Source organism: Columba livia, chromosome 2 (assembly GCF_036013475.1).
Source record: "Columba livia isolate bColLiv1 breed racing homer chromosome 2, bColLiv1.pat.W.v2, whole genome shotgun sequence".
NCBI lineage: Eukaryota > Metazoa > Chordata > Aves > Columbiformes > Columbidae > Columba > Columba livia.
This window is the reverse complement of record NC_088603.1, coordinates 10,220,826-10,233,536: the sequence shown is the minus strand read 5'-3', so window position 1 is coordinate 10,233,536 and position 12,711 is coordinate 10,220,826. Positions and strand designations below refer to the sequence as shown.

Genomic DNA, 12,711 nt, shown 5'->3' with positions numbered 1-12,711 from the left:
GTCATTATGAAATTGCTGAGCCAAGATTAGCAATCTTGCCAGGGCACTGATCAGATGGCCGATAGCGACTGAAGTCCCAGTATAAGCACAGTTTCCATTACCATTTAACATTAAGCCGCAATGATGATCTGAAGTTACTGGTGCTAAATTACGCCCCAAAATATTTTCCAGAAACAGAATTTACTAGTTTTTTAAAGTATAGTTTAGATGCATGAAACTCTTGCAAATCTCTTTATAAGGATAACTACACTCCAAGAGCCATGTTTTCTCCTTTTTTTAAATAACTGTATTCAATAACGTCCAGCAGCTTTACATTGAAAAGATGTAAGCCCTGCCCCTCTGAAAACAGGTACAATTCCCAATAACTTTATTCCAATCAGGATTCTGTTCTACACCTCTCACCTGGCTCACTACACACCAGCTACAGCTAGGTTTTTCCAGTCTTGTGGCCTGTACCTGGGCTTGATGGTGTCTTTCCAGAACTCATTCTGAACTTAACAAAATTCCTAATGACTACCTCAAAGCAATGTGCTTTTTCCAGGGATCCACCTTTGGATCCCACCACTCTACAGATAACCAGAAAGCAACTTGAGAGGCTTGTTCCTTCTGCTCGACACTGCAGTGGCCTTTTCGGTGTCTCATTCTGTCCTCTCTTGGTCTTTGTTGCAAAACCAAACAAGCTGCTGAGCTAATGCAGCAACACCAACCATCCAGCATCATTATCAGTCAAATCAAAGATGTACTGAGAAGCCAGAAGATGAAAAAGCCTTCAGCTTTAATGGAGTGGCAGAAGTCTATACTACAAGTTTCCTCTCTTTTTTCAAAAAGGAAAAAAAAGCCTTAGAAATATTAAAACAATACATAGATATTTCTTGCTTCCTCCCATTCAAAGCCGGTGTTAACTTTGGCCTAATTTTCTTTACAGTTATTGAAAAGTTATTTTCAGTTATTAATCACGCTATTTAGCAGGCCATTTTGCAGATTTGCAGCCTTTATAGTTTTAAGTATCACTACTTTCTATTACGTTTTTAAATGCAGTTAAATAAGAGAAGTCTTTGTAACAAGCTTTTCTATCTTTTAAACCATTTGACCCACAATGGTTCTAAACAGAAAACAAGAGCATTTCTAAGCTCTTAGAATATATTAAAAATCATTTTCAATAAATTATTTCTAACTATTTCTACTTGGCTTAATTAAATAGATACACTTTTAAATACTAAGACACTTAAAAGTTAGTTGCAAACAAGTGAAGCATATTTCAAAAGACTATCGTTAAATTTGACGAAATCATTTGGGCAATAAAAAGATCATCAGGAAATGTTTTTTAAAAGTGGAAATTAATGACGAAAAATATTTTATCTTTTGATATGGCACAATGTTTACTACCATTAAAACACAAATGTCCCTTGAAAAACACTCAAAAATAATGCTTAGAATAGCCACTTGGTAACTTAGGCCAGGTCTAAAATGCACTGAGACCATGACAAAAGATCAACACCTCCTGACATGACAATGGCTGGCAAACCCAACACTTACTATTAACTTGGAACTCTGAACTAATAACTAAAAGTCTACTTTAATTTACTAAATACCTGTAAGAATTAACTTCATTTTGACCATGAAAGTAAGTCCAATTGTATGACTGACACAAATCTTAGTATCTCTACTAGTTATTTCTAAAATTGGTACATTCAACTATTTTGGAGCTATTCAAAAGTTACAATTTGTAACTTGCTTTCTGTTGCAAGATGTTGAGTAAAGCTTTCATAACTCCAGAATTTATCCAATACGTAACTAGCTTGTTAATCACCAATAATTGCAAGACCCAATACAGCTCCTCAGAGGAAACAGATGCCATATTCACACAATTAAAGTTCTGTGTGACTTCTTTATTCATTAAACACCCTTTTCCACACCGTTCACCAGCAAACCTCAAGTCAAAGCAGTGATGCATTTAAACTCAGTAATTACTATCCAAGGCAATGTACTACTCACAACAATAAAGTGGGCCCACTAATTCAACTGCTGCTATGATCTTCAGCTCTCACATCCTGCTCTAATGCAATTAGTCTACAAAGAACTAATTACCCTAATCGAGCAATCACAGTTTCACTGACATCTTACTTCCTCTAGCAGCTATAAACACCACTGGGCTAAGATAGCACCTAATTAGTTTTCTGTATCACTGTTTACAATGCAGTTTGAATTGATTACATTTACAACATTCCCTAAATACTTACTTTACTACAGCAACTACATACTTACTCTAAGGTACTTGCACCAGAACAATGTGAATACTTACGGGCTTTACCTTGTTAATAAAAAGGTCAAAAATCTTCTTCCATTGTTACTGACATTTGTGGTTGTAAATGAACAAGTCTTTTATCTCAATCTCAGATGCCAAAGTGCTTCCCAAATAACAACAATGATTTCCAATAGCTGGGAATTGTTTTAATTTGTAGCAAGAGAGTTTTTGGGCATATATTGAAGAGGGTAGAGAACAAGTTGTTTTCAGTGAGCAGCTACCTAGAGAGACTGTGGAATCCATATCACTGGAAGTTTTAAAAATAAGCTACACAAGCTTCTGCTAGAATGACAATACTCCCTCTGACCAAGGGGACGGATAAACTCCTTTCAAGAATCTTTACAACCCCTATTTGTGTGATTTTTCGATCACAAACACCACCTGCTCCAGAGTCCGCAATGTGGTGTAGAATACTAACTTATTTGCAACTTGCTAAACAAACCAAGAGCTTACACATTTTTGGATTTAGTGATTACTCCACAGAGAACACAATGAACAAGAACAAAAATAACAAACAGAAAGAACGTACTCTTTGGTTTGTCTGGAATTATTATTTACATTCGGAAATTCTTATTTATTTCAGCTGCTCATAAAAGAAAACACATAAAAAAACCCCGCAGTGTATTTAAAACAAGTCTATCTGATAAAACCAAGTCTAGATGTTGTACAGTTCAACGTCACATTTATTTATACTTGCCTGACTTTTGGCACCATCATTCGGTGTTGTACCATGAGCGTGTGGCAGATGGATGCCATCAGGGTAAAGACCTCTTCACTAGCTGAATCTCTCCAAACCATATTCAGTAGGGTGTTTGTCTGCTGCTTTGTATCCAATTTCTTTAGACATTCTTCGGTTATATACTGAACCGATATTCTTCCATCACCCTAAAAACAAAAAGAAAAATTTGCATTGTCTTTTTAATGATCAAGTATTCTCTTTTTTTAAAAAATAACACTTCAGAGTTTTACTAGAACATAGTTTTATTGTACAATAATTAAAATGCAAGCACATAAGTATACCCCAGTAGCTCTCTTAAAAGTATCAGACCCAAGAGCCAGCTTAAATCCCTAGGTTGGGGATTTAAATGTTGGGTTGTGGTATCAATCTTTTCCCTTAGGCCAGTGGGAAAGACCCCCTCTTTAATGTGAGCATGTTCTCCAACATTTGCACACAATGAGGTAAAATCATTTACTGGCATGATGTGAAGAGTCATGTTTTCTCCACTGACACCAGTCAGCATTGGACATGAAATCCAGAAATGGATGACTACCGTAAGCTCCTTTATAAACAATATTTTCACATTCATAATCCATGGGTTAACAAACCACCAAAAACTTGAAGGTGGCTAATACATGTTTGGGTAGTACCAGAAGTGTAAGAAGAGGAATGCTTTCTCTTGGCAGAGAACTGAGTGCAGCTCAACCTTTTCATTATTTCCTCTGGCTCACTGAAGGATACAAGTTATTCAACTCTGAATTTTTAACAAAGAGGCATTTTCTCCATCCACCTCCTCCCTCCCGCTTTTTTATTTTTATAAGACAGGGATGCATGAAAATATGGAATACATAAAAAACTCACAGGAAAAACACACAAAAATCACAGGGCAATACATAATATTATGTATTAAAGCCTCCTCACAGGGGATTTACAAATTTACAAATTCCTATAAAAGTTACCTGTGAACAGAAATGTATGCTTTGTTTTTAACTAATCACCTCTTAAACATTACCAATATCCTTAAGCCGCAAGTAGAATCTGGCAATATTTACATCACATACACTGCGTGCATGTCTGGTCAATTAAGTATTTTATTCATACTATCTTGGTAAAGATTTTGGGGTAACAGTAACACATCTACAAATGCACAAGTAAAAGGGTGCACGTATTCCACAGCAGTATGGCTCCCTGTAAGAGGTTACTCTCAATATCGAGGTCTTAAAAATGCTGCATCTTTCAGAAATGTACATCACCTTATGTGAAGTGTAAGCAGGCATTATAGAACAGTTTCCCTTAGAAGAGCTTATATGCCTTTCCTTTCAGAACTTAAGCAAGACAATGCCAGCAAGCCTCAGAAATCCAGAATTCCCAGCTCAGTGTGAAGAAGCAAAATAATCTATGAGACTTTCTTTTTTTTTACATTAACTCTAAATATGGTGAAATTTCACAGATTCCACACGGAAAGCCTGCACAAGTCCTTTGAATTGTGGTGTCCTTTGATAGATTATATAAAGGCCAGTAAGAAATTTTTGAATTTACAGCTCTCCAACTTTGGTCATTCAAAGCCTTAAAGTTGGCACAGATTCATTTTATTGGTGGAAGTTTAAACCATAGTGAAAACTTCTATATATAATACAGCCTCTATACTTTATTACAGAAAGCAGATGTTCCTCCTTTGAGGGCTTTAAGGATACTGGATATATTTAAATACACAGCTAATTCTACAGGGTAAAGACTGTAGCTGAACTTTAAATATTTCCATGACCAAAAAAACCAAAAACCACTATGTTGGAAGATCAGATGGGTATGTCTCATGGTATCTCAGAGTAATATAGTCTCTGTAAAATACATATTTAGAGAAGTTAAATTTTTTTGTTGTTAAATAAAAGCTCTTTCTTTCAGCAGACACACTACCTATACTTTAAGATTTCTTACTATAGTAAGGGGTTTGTTTTTAACGTAAGTAACCAGTTCCATTTGCTTCCAGTGAGCAGCCATCTATTTTTGAGACATAAACACGCTCCTTTCTACATGGAGCTAGAAAAACACTGGACTTAGGGTGGTCACGGTTTTTCCAGTATTTGCTGCTGCTGTAATACAAATTCAAAGTAATTCTGCACTGCTTACTGGTGTAGTTGTCATTTTACTGATCTCCTCATCCTCGTCTTCAGAATCACTGTTTGCATCTTGACAATTTGTACCAGCAGCAGATATAGGCAGCTGAGAGAGAAAAGTCTGGAGTACCCTCAAATACACAAGCAGTCCTTCCTCTGAAAGGGACCCTATAGTACATACATTGAAATAAAAGATCATTAGTCAGATCACACTGTACCATATTTTACCAGAAACACCTGACCAAAACACATTATGCCAAATCTTCCCAAATTAAGCATATTTCTCACTGAAAAGGGTAAGAATAGCTAATGAATCAGATGTCTCCAATACTTTTATCCACGAACTGTCCTTGTTGCTCGGCAATGAACTATATTGTAGAATTATACAACATATTAACTCAAATATGAAAAGATGAATCAGCCATCCAGCTTTCTCACCCAAGTATGTTTCTCCAACTGTTAACACGAAGTAGAAAAGCCATGGGGCTCGATCACTTTTTCTTGAACATCCACTTTCTGCTAATAATAGTGCATTCAGAAAGAGTTCATAAGGGAAAACGGTCTGCACATCAGCAAGCGCCGGAATGATGAAATGGAATATCTGATCTGTAAAAGGTGCTGCCAGAAACTCCTCTGTGAAGGCTGCAAAAATCTGCTGCCTGAAATGAAAAAAAAATTGCCTTTATAGAATAAATAAGCAAAATTTCCTACAATTATATCCATGGAATAACAGATCAATTTGCAAGTTTGAACACGTCCATCAAGAAGACTGTAGAGATGCACTCCATTAACCCTGTCGTAATAAACCAGATTTCTCAAAGATTTTCTTATTCCAGGTCCTTTTCCTGATGATCTTACATGTAACTTTATCCTTTAAAATTTTCATGACCTCACAGGAAACTATTCTGAAGTTAAATTCATAAGTTAGAATCTTGAAATAAGTTTTAAAAGCACAACTAGTCTTTCCCCCCCTAAATACTACTTTAACACAATCACAAGTGATACAACCAGAGTTTGATTTCTGCTCTTTCTACACACCTGATTCTTTCTTCTTGTAAGCTTAGTTATTTCTCTTGATAAACCTCAGCTCCTCTGCCACAAAGTTCTTCACTCTAAAATTATTTTCATCTGCCCTCACTGTATCTCTGCTTTCATCCAAGTTTTTCCACACCTATGTTTCCTCTTACTGTGATGCCTGCTATTCTCTGTGCTGTTTACTGTGGTCTTCAGCATTTTATTGCCTTTTTCCTAAACACACCTGAAACTACATTGTTTCACTGATGTACAGCATTACCAAAAAAAAAAAAAACATTACTATTGCAAATAAATCAAACTGCACTTGAAGAATAGTGAGACACTCAACAACAACAAACTACACACCTCTGACAATAACAAATGAATAGACAAATATCTAACATTACGTTTATTTACCTTGCACCTTCTGGACAGGAGCTATATGTAAAGTGCAATGGCTTCAAAACATTCTCCAGAAGTATTTTTGCAATAGGGACTCGAGAAACATCAGAATACTCAATACTCGAGGGAAGCTTATTGTTAATTAACAAATAAAGCGACGTGTAGTAGCCTGCAAATAAGAAACATCACTTTTTAAATACATCATTACTCTTCTTTTCCTCATAAAACTTGTATGCTTAAAGTTTTTTTCAAGTTAAAAATGTTACAATTCACTGCACAAAGCTTTACTTAGGATGACATTTTACAGTAGTCCCAGTCTCATTCACATAACTAACATGATATACTGGCAACCTCTTGGAAACATCACTTTATTCAATCACAGATAGATAATTACAGAGTCAGTCTGACTTTCAAAGACCAATCACTCCTGCTGATTAAGTGAATAATTTTATTTATCAGAAACAATTGCCTATGAAAAGGATACTCTTCTCTCCTCCGAGTGACTCTAATCGTGCTTTTCACAGGCGTCCTTCTAAGCTCAATGATTAATTTTCCCCACTTACTCCAAAACACGACTGCATCATATAAGGAAGAGTCCCACTGGCAGAATGTTTCAATTCTATAAACACCTTGCCTTAACAGCCTGAACACTACAACTACTTTTTCCAAACCAGGGATCTCTCAGAGACCAATAAAATGCATTACTACCCAAGCCATAAAGACGTGTGGAGGGCAATCGATTTTTGCCTCACTGAAGTACAAATGGAATCAAGATTTCATTCTTCTTAAACCAACTTCCTATTGCTCAGTGAATTCCTACATTTAAGACACAAGTTCCCCTGCTACAGGAACCACTGTAAATGTGTTGGGTCGCACCACTGAGAGGTCCAGTCTAAGCCCCTTTGCTGGAGACTACGTAACTCAACATACAATGCAACAAGTAGAAGCCACCATAGAGTAATAACTGAGTGATGCTTGCAAGATGGACGTGGAAAACAAATTACATACAAAAACATGCATTAATAACAGCTGACTACAAAGTCTTTATAACTTAACCACGTATTAAAGTATTTTGGAAGATACACTTGTCACATAGTAAGCAATGAGACAAAAACCAAATACTTCTATATTTTTAGTTCTGCCTGGCAAGTAAAATAAATGTACTACAATAACTGGGTTGTTGGGTTTTTTCCCCACAAAGTGACTTCAACATGTAGTAGCTGAAAATAAATCCTCAGTAACAGGATAAGATAACTTAGTCCACTAAATGTACTTTAGAACTTACAAACACAGAATTATTCCAACAATTAACTAACAAACGTAAAGGTTCTCTTTTTACATTTTATTCCCATGAAACCAGATCAGAGATATTTATTTCATAATGTTTTTGTCTTTTCTCCCCATAAGTCTTGCAAAATCAAGCTACAGTATCAGAAAAACAAATTAATTTTTTCACACATTCCCAGAGTAATAAAGTTTATTTGAGACAAAACATAATTTTGGTGATAACTACACAATTCATTAACTTTCAGTATGTTTGCACAGGTGTAACTGATTACAGTTTAGCAAACAGTTTTGCTGATGATGGTAGAAGGAAAATAAAAGCCAGGTCACCATCTCTTTGCTAAGGTGTCTCTAGTGTTCGCAGGATGAAAAGGTAACGTCAATTTACAATAATAATGGCTGTCAGCAGTTACAGTGAACAGTACTGCAAAACAAAGCCCAACTTTTACACAACCAAAAATCAGACCTGGCATACTGTGTGTGTGTAAACAGCTACTGGAATAAAACTTCTCTCAAAATATTTGTGGTGAAAATCTGGATAAGTAACTTGGTAGAATATTCCATTTGTAAACAGAATTTCCGAAGAAATCAAACAGCCTCAAGCAGTGATCTCATTACAAGCAAAATAACCACCTAATTTACAAATTAGTGTATGCAGCACCTAATTTATCATGTCGCTGGTAAAGACAAAACATGATTAAACAACATGGTTTCAGATATTACACATTCTATTTAACATATAAGTATTTTGCAGAACTCCTAGTTCCTAGCTACTTACCTTTTTGAACCATGTAGTGCAAAATTTGTTCAATTAATGATGTCACATAGCTGACATCTTGTAAAACAGGCAAATATATATTCTCAGATGAAAATACCTCAAGCATTCTCATAGGAAGTGCAACATTCAGACTGTCATCATTGCAACTTTGCAATAGCCTGTAAATAAAATGAAATCAAAATTATTTAACAAGATATTTCTCTTATTTCACCACAGCCACATGCACACTGGTTTAAAAATAAAACTACAAGAAACCTTTTCACGTTCATCTTAAAATAACTTATTTATAATTGGTTTCAAGCATTTCCAGTAGTTTAGCTACATCTCTTTGTTGGCACCGTTATAATAAGAATTCCTGATTTTAGGCTTTGTATGAATATGGCACTCACTCTAAGTCCTACTAAATTCTTGCGTTCAACGAATTGACAGTTTGGAGATCTATTGCATGAACTGGAAGAGATTAAAAAAAGAATAATACACGTTTTTCCAGCATCTATTACTGTCCATATTAAAAACGAAGTAATGAATGCCCCAGAGCAATATGGCCTGGGAACAAATGCTGGGGAGCATCATATGTGTAACTAAAACAGTATGTCCTTGATTACAGACTGAAATATCAAAGCACAATCATCCCCATCCTTTTAGCAAATTGCTTATGAAACAAACATGAGTAACCACAGAAATGGTGAAGATTAAGAGACCATTTAGAATTAAAGGATTTGTTAGTACACAATATATATAAGTATAGTTGCCCTAACATTGTGTTTTCTTTCCCAGCCATTCAGAAAGACCAGATTTATCAGCAGAAAATATTTTTGACACCATATTTAATACATTTCACTGAACAGAAAAAAGATACTCAAGACCTTTTTTGCCAATGTAGCTGGAATCAAACTACCATTTTTTGCTACAATTTTACACAGTCACCTGTTGTTCCATAGCATCAAAAGCTACTGCTTTTCATGAATCTGAACTCATCTCAGGGAAACACTTTCAGCTCCCTGTCCCACTGCTTGCTTTCTGGGCTTTTGCAGAAAATTAAAGCAGGGACAGCTCTTCCACTCCTGTTCTCCCACGTCGCCCCATCAGGAAGGGAGAGTGGAAATATGAGCAGAGCTGCATTTACAAAACCACAATTTCAACTGTAGTGAAAATGTACAATTCAATTCAGTGACACCACAGCTGTGTTTCATTGAATGTGGACTTGGAAGCCCACTGCTCAGGTCTTTTTTAGTATCTGGTGTCATTGTTTGTTATAAACACAGTACACACAATTATAAGAACACAAGGTTCAGTGCCTTGAATGAAACAATTTTCTAAAAAAGCCTCAATATTAAAAGGGAAAAGTATTTTAAAGCTCTGTAGAGTAAAACTAGCTCCTATTATCAATCAGAGCAAATATATTGTTTTCTAAAAGTAGGCTTTAGCTGCCAGCTATTCAAATTGCCATGTTAGATATACCTTCCTGTGATCCTCCCAGGATCCTCCTATTACAAATAACAAATGTCCTGCGGATCCAGTATTGTAACTGCTTAACATGCTTTAAATTCAAAACAAAGTGTGCGGAAAGGCATATTAAACAACGTCTGTCTTAAAACAAAATGTAGCCAAAGCATATTTGGAACATTAGTCTAACTGAGATAATACCATCTAATCACTATCAGTTCCCCCAAAAAAATGGTTTCCACAAATATCATTAATGATATCGCTACATGTGAACAGTTAAGAACATACTCAAGCTTAGCCCTAGGCAGGGCATTCCTTAAGCATGTGCTGAACTTGAAAGTCAATTCCATTGTTCTCACATAGGAACAAATAACCCATACCTCAGCCTACAGATATATTTAGCAAAAGCAGTCCTAATTTACACTTAATATTTCACCTGCTGCAACAGAAAGAAACAAAAAAGGGCCCAATATAATTTCTGAATGCCTTTTAGACAGTAGCATATAGTAAAAAGAATTTACCTGCAACACAGCCCCAACAGTCTTTTTATTTGGAATAAGCAAGTAAGTCTGTCTGGACCATCCAATTGCTTAACAAACTGAGAACTCTGTTTAATTAAATTCTGACACATCCATACCTGGGAAAACATATGCACAAGTTTGCTGTTTATAACAAGTCAAATTACTTATTGCAACACAGACAGTAATACTTCAATCCTGGTTTGGATACCTTTGGAGAACTTAGAAAACACTACGTAGGGAAATCATATTGTTACCCAACATAAACTACACAACTGCTAGTATTAAACTTTAAAAGTTAAGAATGAATTACACTTACAAATAACTTTACTCTTGCAACAAATTTATCTGTTAATTTTTTGTTTTTAAATAGCCATAATTCTTTAACGTTCATTGTTAACACCTGCTATGAATCATATTTACTCGTACATTTGGGAAGTTTGAAGTGACTTTGCAATTGATATGCCAGCACTATTGATCAGTGAGATAAAGAAAAACAACACACACAAGAAACTAAACAGCTTAGGAACGACCAGAACGCTAGATCGAAAACAGTTTAAAAAATAAATTCTAATAAAGTATATTTTTTAAAATAAATTACTGTGAATAATACACACAGGATTTTTCAAGGCTTCATTTCACAGATTTTGTGTGTGCACGCACATATAAAATCTGATTTTACATTATTCTGTGTAAACAAAAAAAAATCAGAGTGCAGGGCAGCAAAAGTCAGAATTCTTAAATTAATTTACTGAACTGGTCAGAGCCTTTTTCTTTCATCTCTATAAAATATTTTAAGTGAAAGAATACTGCAAAAGCACATTAAAATAAAGGGTGAGTGTCAGGAGGATGGAGCCAGGCTCTTCTCAGTGACAACCAATGACAGGACAAGGGGCAGTGGGTACAAACAGGAACACAGGAGGTTCCACTTAAATATGAAAAGAAACTTCTTCTCAGTGATGGTGCCAGAGCCTGGCCCAGGCTGCCCAGTGGGGTTGTGGAGTCTCCTTCTCTGCAGACATTCAAACCCGCCTGGACACCTTCCTGTGTAACCTCATCTGGGTGTTCCTGCTCCATGGGGGGATTGGACTGGATGAGCTTTCGAGGTCCCTTCCAATCCCTGACATTCTGTGATTCTGTGATGAAATAAAAGTACTATGGATCAAAGTATGTAACTACTCACCAAACGCTTAGAATCCTCACTCTGTCTATAGAAAAAGAGCAACTGACGAACTAGAAGAGTCAAATTAGCTCCATTAGCGGTGGAAAAGCTTCCTCCAGATTGGGCCAAATTAGCACAGCGATCAAATTCACTTCTTTGGATAGAGTACTTAAAAATACAACATGCATCAATGTATCAGTAACAGTTATGATTTAAAATAGAAACACAAACTTTTAAAAACCTCACTTCAGTTTCCCATCCAAACTGGCAGCAAAGTGGTGAAGTAGATACAACACATATTTGTTTAAAACGTGCACACAGTATCACAGTTAGGGCTATAACTGCTTTCTGTGATTCATAAAGTACACAATGCAACAAATGTGTTGCTTTTCAAGTAAAAAATACCACATCAAACATTTACAACTGGTTTATGCAATAAATATGACTGAATTTAAACAGATACAACTCTTAGAATGATCTAGCCAACAATAGGCTTGAAACAACACCTTTTGACTCAAACTACCACCTTAGTCATATTGGGGAAAAAAAACACAAAACCATTCCACTGCTGTGTAAAGCTGTTAATAACCAACTGTTCTCATATGCTTAGTCAGCTCAGAAAAACATTGTGTAATCCCACTCAAATACACTGTCACATACACACTTTGCAGAATAAGCATCCAATTACTAAAACAGAGGTTCAAATGCAAATGTCAAGATGGAAAAAGAATTTGCACTTTGTGGGCACACACGGTACTCAAAAAGCTGAGGATTTTTCAATGGAATTACTACTACAAAATCTCATTTTCAAAAAAACTGTTTTACATCTTTCTAAACACATAAATAAGTACTTACTTGATGCTTTCTGTCTCTGTAACCTCTTACAAAAGACTGGATTATTATTGCATTTTTCAGCCTCCGCCTTTCTTCCTGTAAAAAACACAAATAAGAAAATAAAAATCAGTATTGT

At 35.7% G+C, this 12,711-nt stretch overlaps 1 protein-coding gene across 2 annotated transcripts in view; it reads right to left on the bottom strand.

Moving 5' to 3' along the window:
* UBE3C (ubiquitin protein ligase E3C) overlaps positions 1–12,711 on the bottom strand; it is a 78,350-nt gene that overhangs the window by 52,936 nt on the left and 12,703 nt on the right. For both annotated transcript variants that reach the window (XM_005500964.3, XM_065050460.1), the window contains 8 exons: positions 12,597–12,671; positions 11,763–11,909; positions 10,583–10,698; positions 8,616–8,773; positions 6,569–6,722; positions 5,576–5,796; positions 5,151–5,305; positions 3,003–3,190 (listed from right to left, as the gene is read on the bottom strand). In XM_005500964.3, coding sequence (XP_005501021.2) covers positions 3,003–3,190; positions 5,151–5,305; positions 5,576–5,796; positions 6,569–6,722; positions 8,616–8,773; positions 10,583–10,698; positions 11,763–11,909; positions 12,597–12,671 — 1,214 coding nt within the window. The remainder of the gene's footprint in view (positions 1–3,002; positions 3,191–5,150; positions 5,306–5,575; positions 5,797–6,568; positions 6,723–8,615; positions 8,774–10,582; positions 10,699–11,762; positions 11,910–12,596; positions 12,672–12,711) is intronic.